At 39.2% G+C, this 24,733-nt stretch overlaps 1 protein-coding gene across 1 annotated transcript; it reads right to left on the bottom strand.

The window, feature by feature from the left end:
• Positions 1-2,226: 2,226 nt before the first annotated feature.
• LOC141651036 (cytochrome P450 81Q32-like) lies at positions 2,227-4,533 on the bottom strand. The gene is made up of 2 exons (XM_074458764.1): positions 3,619-4,533; positions 2,227-2,850 (listed from the first exon to the last, which is right to left on the bottom strand). The coding sequence occupies exons 1-2, from the start codon at positions 4,531-4,533 to the stop codon at positions 2,227-2,229; spliced, it is 1,539 nt and encodes a 512-aa protein (XP_074314865.1).
• Between the last annotated feature and the right edge of the window lie 20,200 nt (positions 4,534-24,733).

The following is a 24,733-nucleotide window of genomic DNA, read 5'->3' as shown; positions in this document are numbered from 1 at the left end:
GACACCTGGCCTACTAATACTGCAGCTGTGCATGGCCTACCAATTTCGTCTCAGGTCCGCACCCGTAGCTGGGCCTGGCTTACCCAATATCTCATTAAGTCCACGACCGCAGATGTGCCTTATCACATAACAGTGTTGCCACGCAGACAATCAACAATTTCACAATAAAAATAACAGAACTCAATGCCAGCAATGCTTAATATAATTTCCAATGGTAACAGTCATAAAATAATTCAGTATATACTTCACTGCACCACAATATATTAATAATTGACTCATCTTAAGACCGTCACAAAATGACATAACACCCAATAGCTCAATATAAGATTGTCGTAATTAAATGATCATCTCAATACTCAAAATAACAACCGCTTCAGCATGATGCATAACAACACAAACAGTTAACTATTTAACATAAGTTAAGTAAGATAACCTACCTCAGCAGTAGACCGACGCAACAAAAACAATACAGCTAAAAGGACTCCATAGAAACATTTTTCAAGTTTCATTTAAATCAATAGAAACATTTTTCAAGTTTCTATTGATAACCTACCTCAGCAGTAGGCTGAGTGTTTATCCTTGTTGATGAGCAAAGAGTCCGGGGCTGAGACTTTGGTAAGACTTGGCTAAAGTAAAATTCTCGTGTCCTTCCGGAGGACGGTACTTATAATATTCTCTTTGGTAGATTGTATTTGGGTGTAAGGAGTACCGTCCTCCCGGAGGACACAAGAATTTTTCCTTGGCTAAATATAGGGATAAAGTAGATGAGATTGTAGCAAAGTCTTAAGTGTGGGTCTTGAAAATTCAGGACCCAATTTGTGACCCATTGTATAAAAGATTAGGTTTAGTGGGTTCTATATATTTTTGTTGAGAATTTTAAGGGATCTGAGGAATAAAGTGGAAAAAATAAAAGAATTTGAATTGAATCTTTAGCATAAAATAATAATATTTTAATGTTGTTGAAACTCATATTAAGTCTGTGGATAAACATAATCTATGTTGTAGGTAGGCCGGTAGGGGTGTGTGTTGGGCCGGATTGGGGGCGGGTTGGGCTGTCAGCTTGTTGCCCAGGCCCGGCACTAAAAAAGGGGTGGGATTGGGCTGTGTCGGGCTGTGTTCTTTAATGGCTGGCTCGGGTTCGACCCATATAGTGTTTTTTTGTAGTAGTTTTTAAATTTTTACTGGGACAAGTTGGGCTAGGCTGAAAATTGGCACTGGTTCGGGTAAAGGGGCGGGCTAGAAAAAACCGCCCACAGATAGGCGTTCGGCCAAGCTGGCCTGCACTATTTATCAGCTCTAGTTGTAGATATCATATGGAAAGAAAATCGAGGGAGAAAAGCAGGTCAAGGCAAAAGCGCATCGGGAGAGCGATTTATGAAGTGAGGCAAATTCGGATAAGTTGGGCTGCGTTGTTGGGCCTATATTACGTGCTTCATATTTTGTTAGCATTGTTATCAGGCCTACCATTCTTCAATTTGGGCCTGAAAGGTACTTTTGTGGACGAAAAACAGTAGAGACAAGAGAGGGTTCATTGTTGTTGTTGTTAGTAGCTTGGGACTTTATTCAGACGAGAATAGTGGTAACTGTCCATCACGAGGAGAAAGTGTTCACTTTATAAGTTCGAGGAGATTTTATCCCAAATCAACTAGTAATGGAGAAGTACTCTTTGGTTTATATGCATGGTACTATAATAGACAACTCTTTCCACTTTTTTCAATGTGGGATACTCGCATGTGTCTTTTATCATTATGTAAGGTTTTTCAGTCATTTTATTCATTATATAATTAATTAGTCAAAATTTATATGTTTATGATCCTGTCTAGTAAAAAATTCAAGTGCAAAATATCATAAAAAAACAAGAATAACACTTGAAAATAGAAACTCATCCGAATGAAAAAGCCAAATTTGGAAGGTCGGCCCATTAAATTACCTTCAATATCCCGAAGAAAATTGCCCCCACTATCGGCAGGAGATACTCTGGTCAACCCCCCAAAAAAATAGAAACTCATCAATATCTGCCCATATTAGACATTTTTTTTATGGCGAAAAATACTCGATTAGAGTTGTTGTACATCTTACAACAAGAGTCATATTCTATGTCATGGACCTTAATCAATGATTCAATGACAACAATACCTTTATTTAATCATACATCTAGGTTGAAAGCTCGTAATCATAGGCATTTTTAAAAAATAGCTCGTAAACAAGCTATTTTTTAAAAAAATTCTAGAGACTCGAAACTACATTGATCATATCTGATCTAGCTTTACACAAAGCTTTCAAAGGTGTAACCATAGGCATTGTTAACCCTGACCCTTCACTTAAATCAACATCCATTCCATCAACTCGATCCCAATCAAAACATTGTAACAATGCAGCTAAAATTAATGTCACAACTCTATTTGCGAGAGCTTCTCCAGGACACGATCTCCTACCATGCCCAAACGTGGCAAAGGAGTATCGTTGTTTACTCGTCTTAGCACCTTCAAATCTCTCAGGCTTAAACGCTAGCGGATCCTCCCATAGATTTGGGTCTCTTTGAAGTGTCCAAGCATTGACTAACAACATTGTTTTTTTCGGAACATGGTACCCTCCAATGGTGCAATCTTCCGAGGACTCGTGTGGAACGAGAAGTGGACCGCCTGGGAAGAGCCGACCCGACTCGTTCATGACATTGTAGATAAATGGAAGTTTGTCGAGATCCGATTCGTCGACTAATCGATCTTTGTTTTTGATGCAATTGTCTACTTCTGATCTTGCCTTGTTAAGTTCTTTTGGGTTGTTAAGTAACAATGCTAATGCCCATTCTATTGCAATGACTGAAGTATCAATTCCTCCGACCAATATTGCCTGCACGTATTGAGTAATTTTAGATAAACAGTATTTCATATAACGGGTTTGATTAAAGATAAACAAATAATTCAGACCGAGAAATTAAACCAATATTGTTGCTTGCATGTAGGGCTGAGCATCGGGCGAAGACCGGACCGAACACCGAAAATAAAAATTTAGTGGACCGAAGACCGGACCTAAGACTTTCGGTCTTGGACTGGACCAAATTCGAAATATTTGGTCCGGTCTGATTTTGGACTAAAATGGACCTAAACTAGTTTCTCCAGTACTTTGTATGCGATAATTACATTTTAATTCCGCTAAATAAAATGCATTTAAATACTTAGACGACTCTTTTTATGAAAATCATTGACAATACTAATTTATAATAATGTCTTTTAAAGATAAATAATTAATTTGATTCATAATATTTTAATGATTAATCTTAAAAAAACATGAAATTTGGTAAATTCGCTCCGGACCTAAATTAATCGGTCTTGTACGAACTGGACCAAAGATCGAAGCTTGAAAAAATGAGGACCGAAGACCGAACCAAAATAATTCGGTCCGGGATTGGTTTAGACCAAATGGTCCGGTCCATTTTTCCGGTCCGGACCTAAATTTGCTCACCCTACCTACACAAATCAAGTAATTTTAGAGAAACAAAACTTCCTATTTCTTATAACCGTTCTAACTAAAGATAAACAAATAATTGGGACGGACATAGTGAGTGTAGTTTATTTTTTATTTTATTTTGACAGAATAGTTTAGAATATGAAGTCTTACCATAATAATGCCCTTAATGAACACATCAGAATACCGGTTCGAGTCCGAATCCTGCAAATCAAACAACTTATAAATCAAGGGTACCTTTTCTCCAGCTTTTCTCAAACTTTCATCATTTCTATGCTCCCTACAATCTTCTATCAACCCATTCAAGAAATCATCTATCCTATCTTTTAATTCCAACATTTTTCCCTCTAAATTTCGAAAATTAAACCATTTTAAAAACGGAAAAAAATCGATAGGGTTCGACACTCCACTTAGTTCAAAAGACTCTTTTAAAAGGTCATGTAACACTTTATCAGCACCTTCACCACCCTCTGCATTTTCCCCAAACTCGTATCGCTTCCCAGTTAACATCCTTATTATGATATTAAACGAACATTCAAACATTTTCGACCTCAATTCGATTTCAACAAATTCATTAACCTTGGTCACGTTTAATATCCCCTTCATTAGTAACTTGACCTCTTCTACTCTTACGTAGGAAAGCAGGTTAAGTCGTATAGTCGAGAAAAACTCTTCAGTCGAAACACGACGAAGGTCTTTCCAGAGCGGCCCATAAGAAGCCGCTCCAATAGTGGAAGCGTCGTAATGGAAATGTACTGCGGCCCTAATTAAGGGCCTGTTGGAAAAAATGACGTCATTTTTTGTGAAGCATTCTTCCAACATGGCAGGGGATGATATGATAATAACTGGTACGAAGCCGAATTTGAGTTTGAAAATGGGACCGTATTTAAGGGCTAAATCTTGAATGGTTCTGTGTAGTGGTTGTTTATTGCTTAGAAGATGAAGGTGACCGATAACCGGAATAGAAGGCGGGCTTGGGGGTTGTAGTTTTTTGCTTTGTTTTGTTAAGAGTATGAATGTTAAACTCAGAATGCTGATTAGCAGAATATAGAGATATAGTTGTTCCATTATTAGTTTGTTTGTTTGTATTTTGGTGCCTAAAGAGGATACTGACAGTATGTATAAATAGGATCCATATTGGTTTTTTTTTTTTTTTTTTTTTTTTTTTGACCAGAGTATACTCTATCGATAGTTGGACAATCTGACCACTTGTTTAAGAGATGAGAGTCCTTACCGCTCACACCAGCCAACTTTGATTATATTGGTATTAGTAAGGCTTTGTTTATGCAATTATGCACTTGATAAGAACAATTATGGTAAGTTGATAACATAAATTAATCGAGGTCATGCTGGCAATGGCTTTTCTTCCTGGAAAGGGTATATAGGGTAATAAATAATAATGCTCTGCATAAATATATTTTTTACAAATAAAAACGTGTTTATATTAGTAGGTGGTAAGATTTTAATAAGATTTGTTAATGTTGATAAGATAAAAAGTACCTCATTTTGTCACATATGCTTGTTTTAGGTGGATAAGATACTAAGATTGTAAGAATACAAGGAGCCAAGATTCCACTAGTGGGTGGGTAGGTGTTGAGGTTAAAGTTCGCAAACTTGACCCGACTCGATAGATAGATTTGATTCATTCATTTGAAAATTGACCCAGCAGAATTTAAAATTTAGCAATCTGAAACCGACCCTACGCCTGATGATTTGTGAACCTGAACTGACCCAGCACATCGATTGACCTGAAATGACCCGACTCAACCTATTGACATATAACATATGACAATAGAGTTAGTTATAAGTTAGTTATAAGTTTGTTATAACTACCTAGAGTTAGTTAGCCTATAAACTATAGTTAAGATGAGGAAGGTCGGTGTATGTATGCTATAAATAGCAAGAGATCAGAACATTGTAACATAACTTTCTGATATGAAATTCTTACACAAGTTAATCTCACAAATATTCTCTCTACATCATTAATCTCTAACATCAATACAAGTTTATTGGTGTTTACATGGTATCAGGTTCTTGATACTTCAAGAAAATCATCTGCTTCCGCTTATAATCTTCATATCTTCATAAGTTTGTTTCAATACATCTTCATCTTCATCCTCTGATAAACTTCTTCGTTTTCATTTCTTTCAAACATCTTCATCATGCCTGATTCTGTTGATCATTCATCATCTGATTCTTATGAATTTTATGATGATCCTTTATATCTTTCTTCTTTTGATCAGCCTACTTCTTTACTTACTCCTGTGTTGTTTGATGGGACTGATTTTTTGAGCTGGAAACAAGACGTGCTCATGGCCTTAGCTGCGAAGAACAAAGACGGTTTCATTAATGGTTCCTTGGTCAAGCCTCCTGCAACAGATAAGAAGTACCATCAATTCATCCGCTATGACTTAATGGTGCTCAAGTGGATTCTGAATTCTATTGACAAATCAATCAGGGAAACACTAAAGTACATTAGGACTGCTAAAGCTTTGTGGGACGAGATCATGGAAAGATATGGTCAAACCAACTTCATTGAGATTTATCAATTAAATCAAGATTTGAGTTCAGTCTCTCAAGCCAATTCTTCTCTCATTGAGTATTATAGCAAGGTGAAACAAATCTGGGAAACTCTAGACAGTTCAGATCCCATTCCAGATTGTTCTTGTGGTAAATTAGCCACTTGTACTTGCACTTTGCTGAAACGTATGCAAGCTCGTGATCAGCAAGCCAAGTTGATCAAATTCTTGATGGGATTAAATTCTGGTTATGACACTGTCAGAACCCAGATTTTGTCAATGGATCCCTTACCCTCCATAAGTAAGGTTCTTGGTCTTCTTCAAAAAGTGGAGAAGCATAAGCAATTAACTGAGATTGTTGAACATGTAACTGATATTACTACATATGCTAGTTATAAACCTTCAGATGCTTCAACCTTGATAAAGAAACCTGGTTCACAGACTGGTTCAGCTTCTACCAAATATTGCAGTCGATGTGAGATGAATAACCACAGTCTTGAAGAATGCTTTATGGTCAATCCTTGTCCATCGTGTGGAAAAGTGGGTCATTCAGTCAATAAGTGTTTTCACATTGTTGGTTTTCCTGGGAAGAACAACAAAGGGAAGGGTAAGGTGGCTTATAATTCATAAGAATGCTAAACAAGGTTACAAGAAAACTGCTAATAATGCAGATATGGTCACTGACTCCTCTCCTCTGGATGATGATACTGATATAGCAGCTGCTAGTTCTTTACAATCTGCTTCTTTTGATTCTACAGTAATTGATGGACTGGTTACTTCTGTGATAGATCAAGTACTGAAGCGTATTTCAAACAGTAAACCAGGTCTCTCTACCTCCAACTTCGCAGGTATTTCTCATCATGCTTTTACTGCACATAAACATAATGTCCACATTGCACATTCTAGTAACTATTTTACTGATTGGATTATAGATATTGGCGCCTCTGACCATATGACTTATAATGTTGATTTATTACAAAATAAAGTAACATTAAATTCTCCTGTCTTGATTGGTTTACCTGATGGCACTCATAAGAGTGTTTCAATATCTGGAGATGTTGTTTTGACACCTGCAATCACTTTAAAACATGTGCTTCTTCTCACTGATTTTAAGCAGAATCTATTGTCTGTTAGTAAATTAATAGATGACAATAATTTGTCTGCTGTTTTCTTGTCTGAACATTGCTTGTTTCAGGACATTTCCAGTAAAAAATGTATAGCCACAGGCAAAAGGATAGGAGATCTCTATAAATTTCAGAATGCTAATACTCAACATCTAGTTGATAATGTTGCTGCTGTTGTTTTGAAATTCATTCATTCTTCTGCTGCTGCTAAACTTAGTGTGAATGTTTGTAATAAAGTACAAGCTGATGTAATTTTGCTTCATTCAAGACTTGGACATATTTCTTATGACAAACTCAAAGTTATAAATAAAAGCAATGCTATTAAATCTTGTCAGTTTCAATGTGAAACCTGTGTGCTTGCTAAACATCATCAGTTACCATTTCCTAATAGTAGTTCTAGAGCTCTTCATAATTTTGAACTGTTATACATGGATGTATGGGGGCCATATAGGACACCTTCTCTGTCTGGTGCTAAGTCCTTTCTAACTATCTTAGATGATCATTCTAGGAACACTTGGACTATTTTGTTTCAAACTAAAGATCAGGTACCTAGTTTGGTTAGGGATTTTTTTGCTTATATTGAGAAACAATTCCAAGCTAATGTCAAGATTGTAAGGAGTGACAATGGTTCTGAGTTTTTACATCATGCTTGTGGACAATTATTTAGAGGCAAGGGCATCATTCATCAGACTAGTATAGTAGGAAGACCACAGCAAAATGGTCGAGTAGAAAGAAAGCACAAACACTTGCTTGATACTGCTAGATCACTAAGATTGCATGCTAGTTTACCAATCAGATTTTGGGGTGATTGCCTCTTAACTGCCACTCATCTTATAAATCTTATGCCTTCCCCTACAATTGATTGGAAATCACCCTTTGAGGTGCTCTTTGGCAAGTTACCTGATTATTCTATCTTAAGGGTCTTTGGTTGTTGTTGTTATTCTTCTATGCCCCCTACATACACAGACAAATTTGGGACAAGGGCAAGAAAGTGTGTCTTCTTGGGTTACCCTAATAATCAAAAGGGGTATAGACTATATGATCTTAGTACTAGAAAAGTGTTTGTGAGTAGAGATGTTGTTTTTAGAGAAGATTCTTTTCCTTTTCAGACTATTAGTTCAAGTACAACACCATTAGTTAATCCAGCTGACTCTACATTAATTATTTCGAATAAAACTGTGCCTGGTAATCAGGCAATAGGAGTAACATCTCCAGTAACTGAAGCTGTCACTGGTACTTTAACAACAGACAATAATACTGAGTCTGATACAGAATTTGTCCAGACTGGTACCACCATTAATACTGTTATTCCTGATACTAACATAAGAAGGTCTGGTAGACATACTAGCAATACCATACCTGATGACCAAATAAGGAGGTGTAGTAGGCCTAGACAGCCTTCTGTTGTCTTGCAAGACTACCACTGTCCTATGAAGTTGTCAGGACTTCAAAATGCTAGTGCTTTGCATACTGTTGTTCTGCAAGAAATGCAGGGATTCAGTCACCAATATGTTGCATCCATGGCCAATGTTCTACAAGAGCATGAGCCTTACACTTATTATCAAGCCAGTAAGGATCCCAGGTGGATTGAGGCTATGAATAAAGAAATTAAAGCTCTTGAAGATAATAAAACTTGGGAAATCATGTCACTGCCAGATGGAAAGAAAACTATAGGTTCAAAATGGGTATTTAAGATAAAGTATAAACCTGATGGCAGTGTAGAAAGATTTAAAGCACGGCTTGTGGCAAAAGGATACAATCAGGTCAAAGATAGAGATTATACACACACATTTTCTCCAGTTGTCAAGTTTACCACTGTCAGGGCTCTATTAGCTATTGTTGCAGCCAAAAGATGGCCTCTTTACCAGTTAGATATCAACAATGCATTCTTACATGGCTATTTGGATGAAGAGGTCTATATGAGGCCTCCAGAGGGTTACAAGATTAAATCTGGTCAAGTCTGCAAGCTCACAAATTCCTTGTATGGCCTCAAACAGGCATCAAGGCAATAGAACAAAGAATTTTCCAAGTACCTGATCCGTCAAGGTTTTCAACAGTCAAAACATGACTATTCCTTATTTACTAAGCTTGACCCAACCAGTCATAAGTTTGCCATTGCATTAGTATATGTTGATGATGTACTTCTGACTGGAGATAATGAGCAGGAGATCCAACAGCTTAAGAAGGGTCTGGATAAAACTTTCTCTATCAAAGATTTGGGATCAGCTAGATATTTTTTGGGACTAGAGATATCAAGGAATGATACTGGTTTACTAATAAACCAAAGGAAGTACATCCTAGATATCCTAGCTGGTATGAAAATGGAAGATTCAACAACTACAGACTTCCCTATGCAGAGGGGGCTTAAGCTCAGCACTGACTCAGGAGAGATTCTTGAAGATCCAGAGAAGTACAGAAGACTGATAGGGAGGCTATTGTATTTACACATGACCAGACCTGACATCTCTTATTCTGTACAGCACCTAAGCCAGTTCATTAGTCAGCCAAGGCTCCCACATTTCCAAGCTGCTATACATGTGCTAAAATATCTGAAGAAGACTGTTAATTTTGGACTATTTTATCCTGCAGATTCTGACTTGCAGTTAACAGCACTCACAGATGCTGACTGGGGACAATGTTCCTTTTCCTGCAAATCATTAAGTGGCTACTGTATTTATCTGGGACAGTCACTTATCTCTTGGAAAACAAAGAAACAAAAGACAGTTTCCAAGAGCAGTGCAGAGTCAGAATATCGCAGTATGTCCTATACCAGTTCAGAGTTAGTATGGCTTGACAGTTTATTAAAAGATTTCAGAGTTGCAGTACCAAGACCCATCCCTCTCTTTTGTGACAACAAAGCTGCACAGCATATCTCATTAAATCATGTCTTCCATGAACGAACTAAGCACCTGAGCATAGACTGCCATTATGTTCGGGATAAACCAGATGAAGGCTTTCTAATTACTAAGTATATCAGAACTGGAGATCAGATTGCAGACATTATGACTAACAACCAAACTTGGATTGGTTTCTACCCCATCTCAAGCTTGAGGGGGGAATATTGACATATAACATATGACAATAGAGTTAGTTATAAGTTAGTTATAAGTTTGTTATAACTACCTAGAGTTAGTTAGCCTATAAACTATAGTTAAGATGAGAAAGGTCGGTGTATGTATGCTATAAATAGCAAGAGATCAGAACATTGTAACATAACTTTCTGATATGAAATTCTTATACAAGTTAATCTCACAAATATTCTCTCTACATCATTAATCTCTAACATCAATACAAGTTTATTGGTGTTTACACAATTCAAAAAGGTATATATAGATACACAGTATATGCGGCTTCCGAAAGCCACCTGGTAATGATCGAATTAAAACAGGTCTTCGATAAAGGTGCATAGATTACACCCTATGTAGTGAGTCATGACCGCCGCACGCGGATGACCCGAACTGTAATACTCGGGAAAAAAATATATATATATATTTTACTAAATAAATTAAAGTATTATAGTAATATTTTAGCTAAGATATTTTTATACTTAGATAAGGTTGAATGTTGTTATATGTATCTATTGATATTTATAAGTTGACTTAATGCTTAAGAAAGATGAAGAAGTGAAATCCATTTTGCACACTAATTTGATAGCACCGACCTTAAGTTTGGCTATAAATAGCCCCCTTCTCCTTTCATTTTGTTAACACGTAGGAAGTTGGGAAATCACTATTATTTCTTAACTAATCCCATGTAGATTAATAAGGTATGATTTCGGGACCCTTCGTCGTAGAAATTAGTAATTTCTTCGAAATAAGATGATATTATAAGTAAATATTTATAGAAATAATGATTATAAGAGTCCATGTTATTGTTGTTATACCATTCATATGTTAATTTTATGTCCATTATACTTTAGTATGTTCATGCTCATTTTTCATATAATGTTCATTTGGCCATTTGTTACATTCGGGATACGATTACGGGAGGGGGACAACATTACAAATTTGACCTGTGTACATGGAAGGGGGCACAGCCTCATGTGAACTACGGTTCTGATTATTACTGGTGAAAGTGCCAGGGGGTTTACACGGGTCTTAGACCTGGGATCCTGTGTACATGGAGGAGGGCTTAGCCCGGGGAGTTTTTACTCCGTAATGTGTCTCATTTCAGTAATAGTAGACCGGTAATCTATATTTTGCATATTATGATAAAATGACAGGTTATGCATGTTTATTTATAATTATTTGACTGTATTCATATGACCTATTTTCTATACTTGTGAGACGTGAATTGAGTAAATATTAATAATGGAGGTAAAGTAGGGCCGGTGGAGTTGACCGGAGTCATACTCAGCCTGTGGTTGGCTGATTCCGTTACTTTCATTCTTTTTCAGGTACAAGTAAGGGGGAAGGTCAAGTGTGAGAAATTTCAGATGACCTAATAGGATGGATATGTAATCGAGTTATTAGTTTTTAGCTTTAACAAGTGTATTTATCTTTATTTTTGTATAAGCCTTGTATTCTCCGAAGGCGGAATACGGCGGTGACGCCCTTGTAATTCCGCTGCTGCCTATTATTAATAAAAAGAGCTATTTTGAGCTGCCTGTCTGCTTTCCGGGGGCGTTACAAAATGGTATCAGAGCAACCTTGTGACCGTGTGTTGAGCCTTCGGCCATACGTTTAGCGGGGCAATAGATTTTTGGGTCTAGTATAAAACTCGTATTAAACAGATAAAAACCGACTAAAAGAGAGTGGGGTAGATATAAAGTGTCTCGGATTACTTGTTTAAGTGATTTGTTTACTAATTCTTTTATTGCTTTAATAATGTATAGTTTGGGTGTTCTAATTGTTTTTCTCCTGCGTACATTACATATTTGCATGCAGTTTCTACTTGCCAGTCTCATGATATATGCATATTTGTTGGTGTGAGATACTCTAAGAAAGTTTCGGGACATTTTACCTTTACGATTTTACTCTTTCCTTCCACTCATTATATCTTAATTTGGTTTTGAAAATTTTGAAGTTTTTATACTCAAGCTATTTCTCGTATCCGAAAAGTTCAAATTTGTTCCAGTTAGTCATTGGTATTTTTCCAAAATTTTATGTTGTATATTTAAAAAAAAAAAAATAGCTTTACTAAAACTTTGAAATAAAATTTCAATTTTTGTTTTCTTTGCCTTCTGCTTATTAAATTTTGGTTGTTTTCCTCCGATTTCGAAGTTTAACTGTTTCACGTATACGAAAATTTCTCGCTACTTTAAGTTAGTCTTTGATGTATATATTTTCAAAATTTTATGTTCTATATAGATATTTTTTTTAAAAAAAAAAAAATTACCTAAAGAAGTTGAAAATGAAATTTTAATTTTGTTTCTTTTCCTTATCTTTGTGCGGTTATTGGAATGTCATTACTTGTTATTGGAGATATCTAATAACCGGTTCAGCACCTACTAACGCATGAATTGAGTTTGTCTTTGAATTGGATTACTCGAATTTTTGTTCGCGACGGAAATTCGTGCCTTCCATTATATAAGACCTACGTTTTTACTCATTTCCTAAATGTGATTATTAAAAGACTTTTGTTCAATTAATTCTTATAACTTTCTTGATTTTTTTTTTTGAGAAACCGGGGTTTTAACAATTCCATTTTCTATTTTCAAGTTTCGGGACGAAACTTATTTTAAGGAGGGTAGAATGTAATACCCGGGAAAAAAATATATATATATATATATTTTACTAAATAAATTAAAGTATTATAGTAATATTTTAGCTAAGATATTTTTATACTTAGATAAGGTTGAATGTTGTTATATGTATCTATTGATATTTATAAGTTGACTTAATGCTTAAGAAAGATGAAGAAGTGAAATCCATTTTGCACACTAATTTGATAGCACCGACCTTAAGTTTGGCTATAAATAGCCCCCTTCTCCTTTCATTTTGTTAACACGTAGGAAGTTGGGAAATCACTATTATTTCTTAACTAATCCCATGTAGATTAATAAGGTATGATTTCGGGACCCTTCGTCGTAGAAATTAGTAATTTCTTCGAAATAAGATGATATTATAAGTAAATATTTATAGAAATAATGATTATAAGAGTCCATGTTATTGTTGTTATACCATTCACATGTTAATTTTATGTCCATTATACTTTAGTATGTTCATGCTCATTTTTCATATAATGTTCATTTGGCCATTTGTTACATTCGGGATACGATTACGGGAGGGGGACAACATTACAAATTTGACCTGTGTACATGGAAGGGGGCACAGCCTCATGTGAACTACGGTTCTGATTATTACTGGTGAAAGTGCCAGGGGGTTTACACGGGTCTTAGACCTGGGATCCTGTGTACATGGAGGAGGGCTTAGCCCGGGGAGTTTTTACTCCGTAATGTGTCTCATTTCAGTAATAGTAGACCGGTAATCTATATTTTGCATATTATGATAAAATGACAGGTTATGCATGTTTATTTATAATTATTTGACTGTATTCATATGACCTATTTTCTATACTTGTGAGACGTGAATTGAGTAAATATTAATAATGGAGGTAAAGTAGGTGTAACAGCAAATTTTGTATTGCGATAACTGAAATACAAAACAAGGAAACAATTATATTTTATTAATAAATATCAAAAGTACGTGTACAATCTCTAATGTATCCTCTGATTCTAATGTGCTGTAAGGGGTACGTGTACGGGGTACACGTGAGGGGTGCGCGTGTAGACAAATTTAATTGCTCTACGCGCGATGTAAATTTGATTTCTTGAGAGGGTCGCGATGACTTGAATCTCTCTTGAAGGTTTGAACTTGTGATTGAATCTTCAACGCAGGTGGCACGATTTGATGTGCTTGTTGACTGCTTGCAATGATTTTCATAGAGAGGATTTGTAGGAATTTGTACCTTGTTCTCTCTAGCTCCTTTGCAATTATGAATTTCCAACCCTTTGAATGAATGAGAAGAGCTCTATTTATAGAGTTTCAAATCTCCTTGTTGGACTTTGATGGTCATAGGCCCATTTGTAGGTTTATTAGCAACCTTGGCCCAAATTTGATTCTTTCTGAGTTTAGTGATCCGAATAACTCCTTTTGTAATCCGAATCGACCCGTATTTCATTTAATTGGGACAAAATAATTAAATTAAGTTAAAATTTGGTATTAACTCAAAATAATTAATTTATTTTATTTATTTGGCACATTAATAAATTTTCCGTGCCTACAAATTGCCCCCTCGGGACCTTGTCACGTGAACCTCCCGGTGTCTTGACGTGGCGGGGTCTCGATTTTGCTTTGACTTGGAAGTCGGTGATGAGCGCCCTTACTTGTCGCGAAGACAGCTCGACTTGACTTGATTTGACTTGGAAATTGATAATGAACACCCTAACTTGTCGCAAGAATGGTTCATCCTTTTTTGTCACCCTGTCGTTATCCAACTTGGCGGGTGAATTTGTATTTGACTTGAAAGTCAAGGGTACCTTAACTTGTCGTTTGAGACAATCCATTTTTCTTGTAATGTCACCCTATCATTATTTGATTTGGCGAGCGACTTTTTTTTTTTCCTTTGACTTGGAAGTCGAGTAGTGTACCCGAACTTGTCGTAAGGGTAGTAGCTTGCGGAATTTTTTTTGACATCACCCTGTCATTTTTAGACTTGGCGGTTGACGTATTTTTTTTTGTTTGACTTGCAAGTTGAGGCATACCCAAACTTGTCGTAAAGGCAGCTTCATAATTTTTTTTTTTTTTTCGTCACCCTTTCATTTTCTGATTTGGCGGATGACGTATTGCTTAAAAGAATTAGGGCGGATGTCATTCTGTCATTTTGTGACTTTTCAAATGACGTTTGTCCTTGTGCATTTGACGATAGCGTAACCTTGGTAATTTTATACCATTGGATCACATGATGCGGATCCCAACTACATGTGAACTTCATACCATCACAGTTCCACAAATCAAGCTTTAGGCCCAGACTCATAGCTGAGCGCCTGAGCTACTTAGGAAACATTCGAATTATATCAACAAGAATTTCCTTATTCCTGCCGTTTTCATATTCCTTGGACTCCAAGCTTTTTGTTAGAATTAGGTTAAAATAAACACATGCCCTATATATACACGACAGCCTCTATGCTGATCAAACCATCATCGCCCCTTTTTCGTTTAATCGCCATTCAGGGCTCGGGATTCATGAGAGTAAAAACATACGCCGTATTTCGTCTTATCTTGTCAGTGTGTCACATGGTATGTATTTTACTAATTTGTGTTTATACCAACGTAACTATCTTCTCATCTTCAATTCTAAGAATATTTTTTTCGTTGGTCTTTTCGCACAGTTCACTACATCCTCCGTGCTTTCGAGTTTTGGAGCCAATCAGAAAGTCGACATCCGACATGAAATCCACGTATTTGCTTGACCACGTGTATGCGTTCGTTTGACCGAAGCTTATCTCAATTTTCGGTCTGCAATTCTCGACCGATTCGGACAAACTAATCAGAATTTGACCATGAATTGATCTGTCTTTTTTTTACCATCTTATTCATGATCAACAATTGCATGAATAATTTACTTGTGAGAAGCAAATTCGTCTTTTGTTTATCTCTTCTTCACGTGGATTCTTAGCCATAAACTAATTGATCGTAGGGTGCTAATGTCTCATGCCTAGCTCTTTGTTATTTTTCTTGACAGCCACGAAATTATGCGATTATCCTTTGTAGACTAAAGCTCAATTAAGTTTGCCGTTATCGATCGGAGAGCTGTGATGACTTCCTTTTTGTATAGCGCTTGCAAGAGTGACAACGGTGGCGCTGCTTGGACTGGTGGTTAAGGTCACAAATACCTCATCGCAGAGTCGTCGCTTCTGCCAGCCTGGTGATATATAATGGTCACGTATGAGTATCGTGATGTCGCGGCGATTTCTATCTTATAAAGATAGCTAGCTTCGACAAAGTACTTGATACGGCCATATGGGTATTAGTGATTAAAATAATTCATAAATCATCCTCCCCTGCAAAACAAAGTTTTGGCTGCTTGTTGTTTGGTGATTTTTTTCATTTTTTTTTTTTTTTTTTTTTTCTCACTTTTTTAATGGAAAAAAAATCTTCAAGATACCACGTACCAAGTAAAGCATTGCGTTCCATTAGCTTTGCATTTTCACATTTGTTAATTATATATACTTTGTGGACCGGCCAATTTATTAGGAGTCTGTTGGTTATCGTCTCTTCGAGGTAGTATTCCCATATCCTTTATTCGCCCGGCCCCTTTCTTTGAGCTTTATATACATTCTAACATTATGGATATATCTAGTCCCGTTTCGTTCCTTGTGTGCTTCTTTGTTGGTAGTATTGCGTGCAGGTTCATGTTCCGTCTTTTTGATCAAGCAATTTCAATCTATCAATATTTCCTGCAAGACCATCGTATTTGTTCACGCACGGCAATCTTATTTATCCACTACTAAGATTTATTACTTCGGACAATATTCCGACCTCCAAATCGAGTTGTCAAGGTGAACCCATTTTGGGTCATCGCAACAGAGTGAAGACTTATTACCTGTCAGGGTGAACCCATTTTGGGTCATCGCGACAGGTTGTGTCAGTGTGAACCCATTCGGGTCATCGCGACACGATGAAGACTTATTACTTGTCGTGGTGAACCCATTTTGGGTCATCGCGACAGGTTGTGTTAGGGTGAACCCCTTCGGTCATCGCGACACGCTTTGAAGACTTATTGCTGTTAGGGTGAACCCATTTTTGGGTCATCGCGACAAAGTTGTGTCGAGGTGAACCCATTCGGGTCATCGCGACACGCTTTGAAGACTCATGCAATGAACCTCTTTATGAAGACTATATTTCATTACGCTCTCCCCCTCGAGGCATGCCGGATGAATACGCTTCTTGATTTGATGTCTCTCCGACTTGTAAAAGATTTCCACATATTCTTTATATTTACTTGTATTTGTCCTTTTTTTTTTTTTTTTTTTTTTTTAGGATGCAACTCGCAATGGACCTGACTCGTCGACTCCAAGAGAGTACGAGTCACTCTTGGATGGGTCATCTTGGGTTCCCTTTGGAGTTATCATGCAATGAACTCGCTTCGTCGATTGTAAGGAAGTTCCAAGCCTTTATGTGCCGATTGCTACATCATTTCATCACCCAGTATGCGACGTGACCCTCTTTTTTAAAGATCTATCCAAGGCTAACCGTGAAGCAAATAGTGTAAAGACCCAACTCAAGCGGAACTCATCATCTATTAACATGGCCTTGCTTTTACAACCTTGGTTGATGATTGACTGTAATTTTAGCCGTACACGCTTTAAACTCTTGCGGGCCAGGAGTAATTATTTTGATGTAATTTTTTTGTGTGTGGCTGCACTTGAACAAAATGTTTGCTCAAATCGCCACGTACTTGCAAAGCTACCAAGATGACAACTTGCAAGATCAAGCCAACGTAGTTCAAGAGAGGGATTTTTTTTGGAGGTGTGGCTACACTTGAGTTACATGTTCACCCAAGTCGCCTACGTGCACTGAAGTACAAAGTGTATTTCACAAGATCAAGCCGACGTAGTTCATAAAGGAAGAAAGGAGTTTTTTTTTTTTTTTTTGTTTGTATACGCTTTAACCTCTTGCTTAGGAGCTTGGACTTGCGCTTTACGCTCTTGCTTAAGAGCCTTCACTGTTGGGATTTAAGAATAGTAACGCTTCAAAAACTTCCCATTGATTGGGCCTACCCGAACGCCGTCTTCATCCACGATTTTGTAAGCACCATTTGTATAGACCTCCTGTACCACGTATGGACCATCCCACTTAGAGGTGAACTTGCCAACTGGCTTGTGAGAGGTGATGATTGGTCTTCGTACTGCAAGGACGAGGTCTCCTACTTGGAAAGAACGAGGGCGCACCTTTTTGTTGAATGCGCGTGACAACCTTGCTTGATAGCACTGGAGCTTTTGTTGAGCTTCTAATCTCTTTTCATCGAGAGCTTCCAACTCTGCTAATCGCAATTTGTCATTCTCATCATCTGTGAGTCCCTCCTGAATAGCAATGCGTAAGGAAGGGATCTGCAACTCCAAAGGCAACACGGCCTCCACTCCATACACCAACGCGTACGGGGTTGCCTGAGTAGGTGTTTTGTATGTGGTACGATATGCCCACAACGCCTCACCAATTCTTTCATGCCAATCTCGCTTTGACTTTGCTACTACTTTTCTCAACAAGTTGCAAAGAGTTTTATTAAAGGCTTCAGCCAAACCATTTGCAGAGGCATTGTACATGGATGACTTGTATTGTTTGAACTTGAATTTTTCTCCCGGACTTGTCATCGGATGGTTGAAAAATTGTTTCCCATTGTCGATTGATACGTTGAGGTACACCATATCTCAGAGATTATTTGGGTTCTAATGAAGTCCACAACATTTTCTTTCTTCACTTCCCGTAGTGTGATGGCTTCTGCCCATTTTGAGAAGTAGTCAGTGGCAGCGAGGATATACTCGTGTCCATTTGAGGCCTTTGGAGTAAGAGGTCCCACAACATCAAGTCCCCAAGCTTCAAAGGGCCATGAAGAAACAATGAGGATGCAACGGCTCCGGTTGGTGTATGAAGTTTGCGTGAGAACCGACAGGGTTCACATTTTTTCGCAAAGTCCATACAATCTTGCACCATGGTTGGCCGAATACCCCATTCTCTTTACGCGATCATGAAGTTTAGGCCCGATTGATGAGCACCACAAATGCCGAATGAGCTTCATGCATTGCTTGATGAGCTTCGTCCTTGCTTAGACACCTCAACCATTGGCCGAGAAAGAACGTCCTTAGAGTGTCCCTTTATAGTGAATGAACTTTGGAGCACGTCGACGTATTTCTACCTTGTGTCTGGGATCATCGGGTAGTTTTTGGTGGTCCAAAAAATCAATGATAGGTTGACGCCAGTCATCTTCATCAACTGTGTAGACGCATATCATGTTGGTTGTATCTACATTTTCCTCTTCTTCAAGCAATGATACTACCCAACGATTGCAGAGATCGGGACTTGCATAGACTCTTCCGCCCCAAAGCCAAAGTGGCTGCAAGATTAGCAAGCGCGTCAGCCAACTTATTGGCACTCCTTGGCACATGACCAACATGGATGTCCTCAAGTTGATTCAACAAAGTAATGCCCGTTGATGGTAGGGAATCAAGTCTTCCTTTTTTACTTCATATTCACCAAGGACTTGGTTGACCACCAGCTTCGAGTCGCCGTAGATGTCCATATCTCTAACACCTATTTCGATCGCCATTTGGAGGCCGAGTATGAGAGCTTGGTATTCTGCCATATTATTTGAGCACAACTGAGTGAGCGTAAAGGAGTATGGCATGAGATGATTTTGTGGAGTTACGAATACAACTCCGGCTCCAGCTCCGTCCTTCCTTGCAAGACACGTCAAAGTACATTTGCCATGGAGGTAGGACGTCCACATAGAAAATTTCTTCTCCTGGGAGGTCATCTGAAATTTCCCACTCTGCTGGCACTGGATGATCAGCAAAGAAGTCGGCGATAGCTTGGCCTTTGACAGCCTTTTGAGGCACGAACACCAAGTCATACTGCTTAAGTAACATTGCCCATTTCGCAAGTCTTCCGCAAAGACCGGTCTTGAGAGTATGTACTTGATTGGATCAGCTTTTGAGACCACGTGTATGGTATGCGCCTGCATGTAGTGTCTCAACTTCTGGATGGCGAACACCAAAGCAAGACATATCTTCTCTATGGGCAAGTAATTCAACTCGGCTCCAACCAAGGTACGACTCAAGTAATAGAGTGCTCTCTCTTTACGGTCTTCAATTTCTTGAGCACACATTGCCCCCAGTGAGCGTTCTTGTGCTGCGATGTAGAGGACAAGTGGCTTTCCGGAATTGGTGCCCCAAAGACTCGTGCACTTTGGCCAAGTACTTCTTGATGCTATCAAAAGCATTTTTGCATTTTTCATCCCATTGGAATGGAGCATCCTTTTTCATGAGATGGCCGAATGGTTGGCAACGCCCCGCTAGGTTAGATATGAACCTTCGAATGTATGCCAAACGCCCTGCAATCCGCGCAACTCTTTTAACGTCTTTGGTTCCGGCATTTCTTTGATGGCTTTAATTTTTGTTTGGTCAATTTCAATGCCTCTATGCCTGACCACAAACCCCAAGAACTTCCCAGATGTGACACCGAACGCACACTTGAGTGGATTCATCTTGAGTTGACATTTTCTAAGTCTTTCAAAGACGGTTCGAAGGTCTTTGATATGGTCTTCTCTTTTCTTTGATTTGACAACCACGTCATCAACATAACACTCTATTATTTTATGCAGCATGTCATCAAAGATCTTTTGCATTGCGCGTTGGTACGTAGCGCCAAAGATTCTTCAATCCAAACGGCATGACCGTAGCGAAGATCCCTTTTGGGGTTCGAAAACCTGTTGCTTCTTGATCTTCAGGTGCCATATGTATTTGATTGTAACCAGCAGTATAATCCATGAATGAGAGGGCTTCATGACCAGTGGTTGCGTCAATCATCAACTCAGAATCGCAAAGGGAAGTCATCTTTTGGGCATGCATCATTAAGGTCTCTCGAAGTCGACACATATGCGCAGCTTGTCCATTCTTCTTTCCGATCGACAATGTTTGCTATCCAAGTAGAATATTTGACTTCTCGAATGAAACCTGCTTCAATGAGTTTATTGACTTCCTTTTCAATTTCGTACAAGCTCCGGGCCTACCAAACGACGTTGAGGTTGCTTTTTGGGATTGGTGCCTTTCTTGATTGCTAGACGATGAACTCGCACTTTTTGGGGCGAGTCCAGGCATCTCCTTATAGCTCCAAGCGAAGACATCTTTGTACTCGACCAACAACTTGTAGTACTCCTCTTCTTCTTCCTTAGTCAGCAAAGCACCGACATAAATGGGGCGAGGATCTTCGATAGTTCCCAAATTGAGTTCCTTGAGTTCATCCACGATCGATTGCCCCCGTCTTCAAGTGTTTCCTGGGGCCTCATCGGCCTCAACCTCTTCACTCTCATCAGCATCTCTTCTACTTTGTGATGTGATATGACGACGTTGTAACTTCTAAATCTCCTGGCTTCTTTACACCAGAAGGACGTGAAGATGAAGGAATAGGCTCAACATTTTTTGACTGGCCTGTGAGGACTAGTACGCGCCTCCTTGCTTTGAGTGGCTCATGCTGGATGATATCCACTACTTGCATACGCTTCATGCGAGATGGTATTACGCTTCTCAAATCATCGCTTACTCTTACTTCTTCTTCATTTTGTGTTGCAAAAGTTGAGAGAGGACGACCCTCATCACTATTCCTCTTGAGAGCCCCTAGTCGACTGAAGACTGTTTTTGATGGAACACCCAAGCGTTCATGTATTGCGCCCTTTTTGTTTATGCGCAACGAAGGTGTTGACACTTTGACCTTACTTTCTCCTTGATTGCCAAGCCTAGCAAAGACAGAAATGTGTTTGGTTGAAGAATTTGGTCTCCCTAACCTTGTAAATATAGAAGGACGACACTTCTCTGCAGGTGGACTTATTCGATCGAAGACTGAAGATGGATGCATCTTTTCCTCTCCTTCTTTATTTTCTTCGACCTCTTCTACTGTGATGTGCTGAGAAGATGCAGTAGCCCCTTTTCTACGAGCACCAATCTTCACAGGCGCAGGAGACTCATATCCGAGGCCGGCCCTGGTCACCATGAAGTTCCCATCTTGCTTGAACACTTCATGTTGCGCTTTGTTAAGACCGTACGCGGCTCACTTCTATAACTTTGCCGAGAGGAGTCGGATTTGTAAAGTCATATCCAGCCTTCGCAAGTAGCTTGTAAGCATTGGAATCAAATATCCCCTTATTTTCCTCACTTGATGATTGACTGGATGAACAGACGAAACCATTCGGAGGAGGTCTCACAATCTTCATTTGAGATGAACTTGGTAGAGGTGTAACGACTTTAGCCACCCATTCCTGCTTGAACACCAGACTTGATTTTTTATCCTTAGGCTCTATCTTTGGTGTTAGACACTCTGCAAAAGGACTCTCTCCATCTTTGCTTCGAGATTTTGGGATGTATCGTAATCTTGGTGGTGTAGTTTTTCGCGGCGCTCTTGCTTCTTAGGTGACGCAACAGAGTAGCTGTTTTTGTTGACCTTGTCTACATCTTTCTTAACATAATTTTCTTTAGCAGGACTTGCGGCTTCATCTTCTTTGATGATGTTCTTTTCCGCTTCCCTCCTTTTCCCGTTGAAGAGATGGTGGTTGGCATGAACTCACTGGAAGTACCATTCTCTTCAAAGAATTTTGCATCAACGAAGAAAGAGTCGACCTTAGAGAAGGGTTTGGCGTCTCCGTCTATCTTCCTTTCACCACCACGGTAATATTTCAAGCATTGATGGAGGGTTGAGGCGACAACTCCGTTTCGTGCTTCCAAGGTCGTCCCAAAGAATAGTTTGAACGATGTTTTGCCATCCATGACATGGAACAACGTGTCGGAAGAAAGATCACCCATGGTAAGGTTCACGCGATCATGCCAATCTGCTGCGCTCTCCATTCAAGTTGAAACCATGAATCATTGTTCGACTCACCGGAGAGTTCATCCATCGTGATCCCTAATTCGTTCATAGTGGCTTTTGGCATGATATTGACTCCCGAGCCTCCATCTATTAAGATGCGCTTGACCTTTTGCCCCCGGATGTACCCTGACACATAAAGTGGCCTGTTGTGAGGTTTGGATCCAAGAAGTAAATCCTCATCCGAAAACTCAAGGTCGCGTTGGAGAGACACACCTGATTGATTGCTCAAGAGGCTCAATTTTTTCTTTCATCTTGCCCGCATACAACTCGGGCTTCTCAAGTCCTTGAATTATCAGCCGACGCTTCTCTTTAGGTAGATGAAAGATTTGCTTCCATCCCATGTTTGTAGGAAGGGCGTCAAGAGCACCACTATTTCGTTCTCCTTTTCGTAATGCAACCGTTGGGCAATACCGCATCATCCGGGCCTCCTTCCTCTATCTTCTTTTTATCATCACCACCTTCCGTAGCTGAGATGGTGCACACGGTAACCTTGTTTAAGAAGTCTTGTGGGAAGAATTCTTTTAAGGTGACGGGACTCGGTGGTTCTTGCTCAAGTACATCGATAGGCAAGACATGTGGTTTGATCACTGTTTTGGGCTTTTTCTTTCCCTTCGTCTTACGAGGTTTAGTCTTCTTTGATTGTTTTCCTCGACGGTGAACAAAGTTGCGCTATCTCTGTCTTGTTTGTTTCTTTGACTTCTTGCGTGTAACCAAAGTCCAACCTTCATTGTCATCTTCATGCTTCTTTTCCTCATTCTTATTCTGAGGAGGTAGTTTTTCTTCCAATGACATTGGAGGTAGCAACGGCAATGACCCTTGGATCTGCAATGCCACAGGCTCAAAACTTCCGAATCGCAACATATACATACATTGTCCTTGCCGTATAATCGGCTCGTCAAGTTGCTCCAGGACTACAAAGTAGTTTGATTTGTGGTTACTTGTGTCCTCCAAGTCAAGAATGATCTTTCCTTCCTTGGAGAGCTGCATGATCTTCTCCTTGAGTGTTATACACTTTTCAATAGGATGACTCACCACCTATGATAACGACGATAAATTAGGATCGTTTGTCTTGTTTGCTTGCTCGGGCGCTTGACTCGGCAATTGTATAACCTTCTTTTCCAAGAGGTCATCAAGCATTCCTGGACAAGTCGAAATCTGGGAATGGATATTTCTTAGCCTGCAACTCTTTCAATGTAGGCTTGTCTCGTTGGTAGTTGTAAGAGAATGACTCTTTCTTCTTTTCATACTTAGGCTTTGACGATATTTTCACAGTGTGCACTGGTTTCGACGACCATTGTTTCCTTTGTCGACGATTTGGAGTTCTTATCCGTTTTCTTGAACTCCTTCTTTTCACTTGGCACCTTAGAAGAACTTGGTCGAGCACTACCATGTTCTTTGATTGTGATCTCCATGTCATGGGCGCGGGTAGCCTCTTGGAAGCTCTTTGGCATGATCCCTTTCGGGATGTAAAGAATGTCCCATTTCATCCCGTTGACGCACATTTCAATCGGCCGACGCTTCACTTAAGCGATCTTTACATTCCGCACTCAGCCGCACGCCACTGTTGATGTAATCGACGATGTGCTCATCTTGCCATTGAGATGTCTTTGTCAATTCGCTCATCCGACGACACGTCCGGTCTTTGTCAGAATCTGTTGAGGAATTCATCTTCCATGTGACCCCACTGTCAATTGACTCGAGTCCGGATCTGTGTACCGCCGAACGCGATCCCTTTGAGCGAACGAACGAATCGCTTCACCAAACGATCACCTTCGCTCGGATTGTTGCATGTCTCGACGAAGTGGGCGATGTGTTGCTTTGGGTTCCCCTTCCCGTCGAATCGTTGAAATTTTGGAGGCCGATAGCCGATGGCATCGCGCAGATCAATCCTCTTAGTGTAAGGCTTGATGTAGCGTCCACTACTTGTCGAGCTATCCTCCAACTGACACTTGATCGTCTTGGCTATTAACTCCTGCAGCTTCTCTTCAGTGAAGTTGCTGATCTCATTCTTTGGCTTTTCCCTATCCTCGCCAACTTCTCTATCGCTATC

The sequence above is a fragment of the Silene latifolia genome, chromosome 4, assembly GCF_048544455.1.
Source record: "Silene latifolia isolate original U9 population chromosome 4, ASM4854445v1, whole genome shotgun sequence".
Classification (NCBI taxonomy): Eukaryota; Viridiplantae; Streptophyta; class Magnoliopsida; order Caryophyllales; family Caryophyllaceae; genus Silene; species Silene latifolia.
The sequence above is the reverse complement of the archived record's forward strand: the minus strand, read 5'-3'. Positions and strand labels throughout refer to the sequence as shown.

Excerpts from the sequence above, each read along its gene's own strand:
- LOC141651036 (XM_074458764.1), bottom strand. The coding sequence starts at position 4,533 with ATGGAACAACTATATCTCTATATTCTGCTAATCAGCATTCTGAGTTTA. Across the intron at positions 2,851-3,618 it reads TCATTAAGGGCATTATTATG|GCAATATTGGTCGGAGGAAT; the intron begins GTAAGACTTCAT and ends CAATACGTGCAG.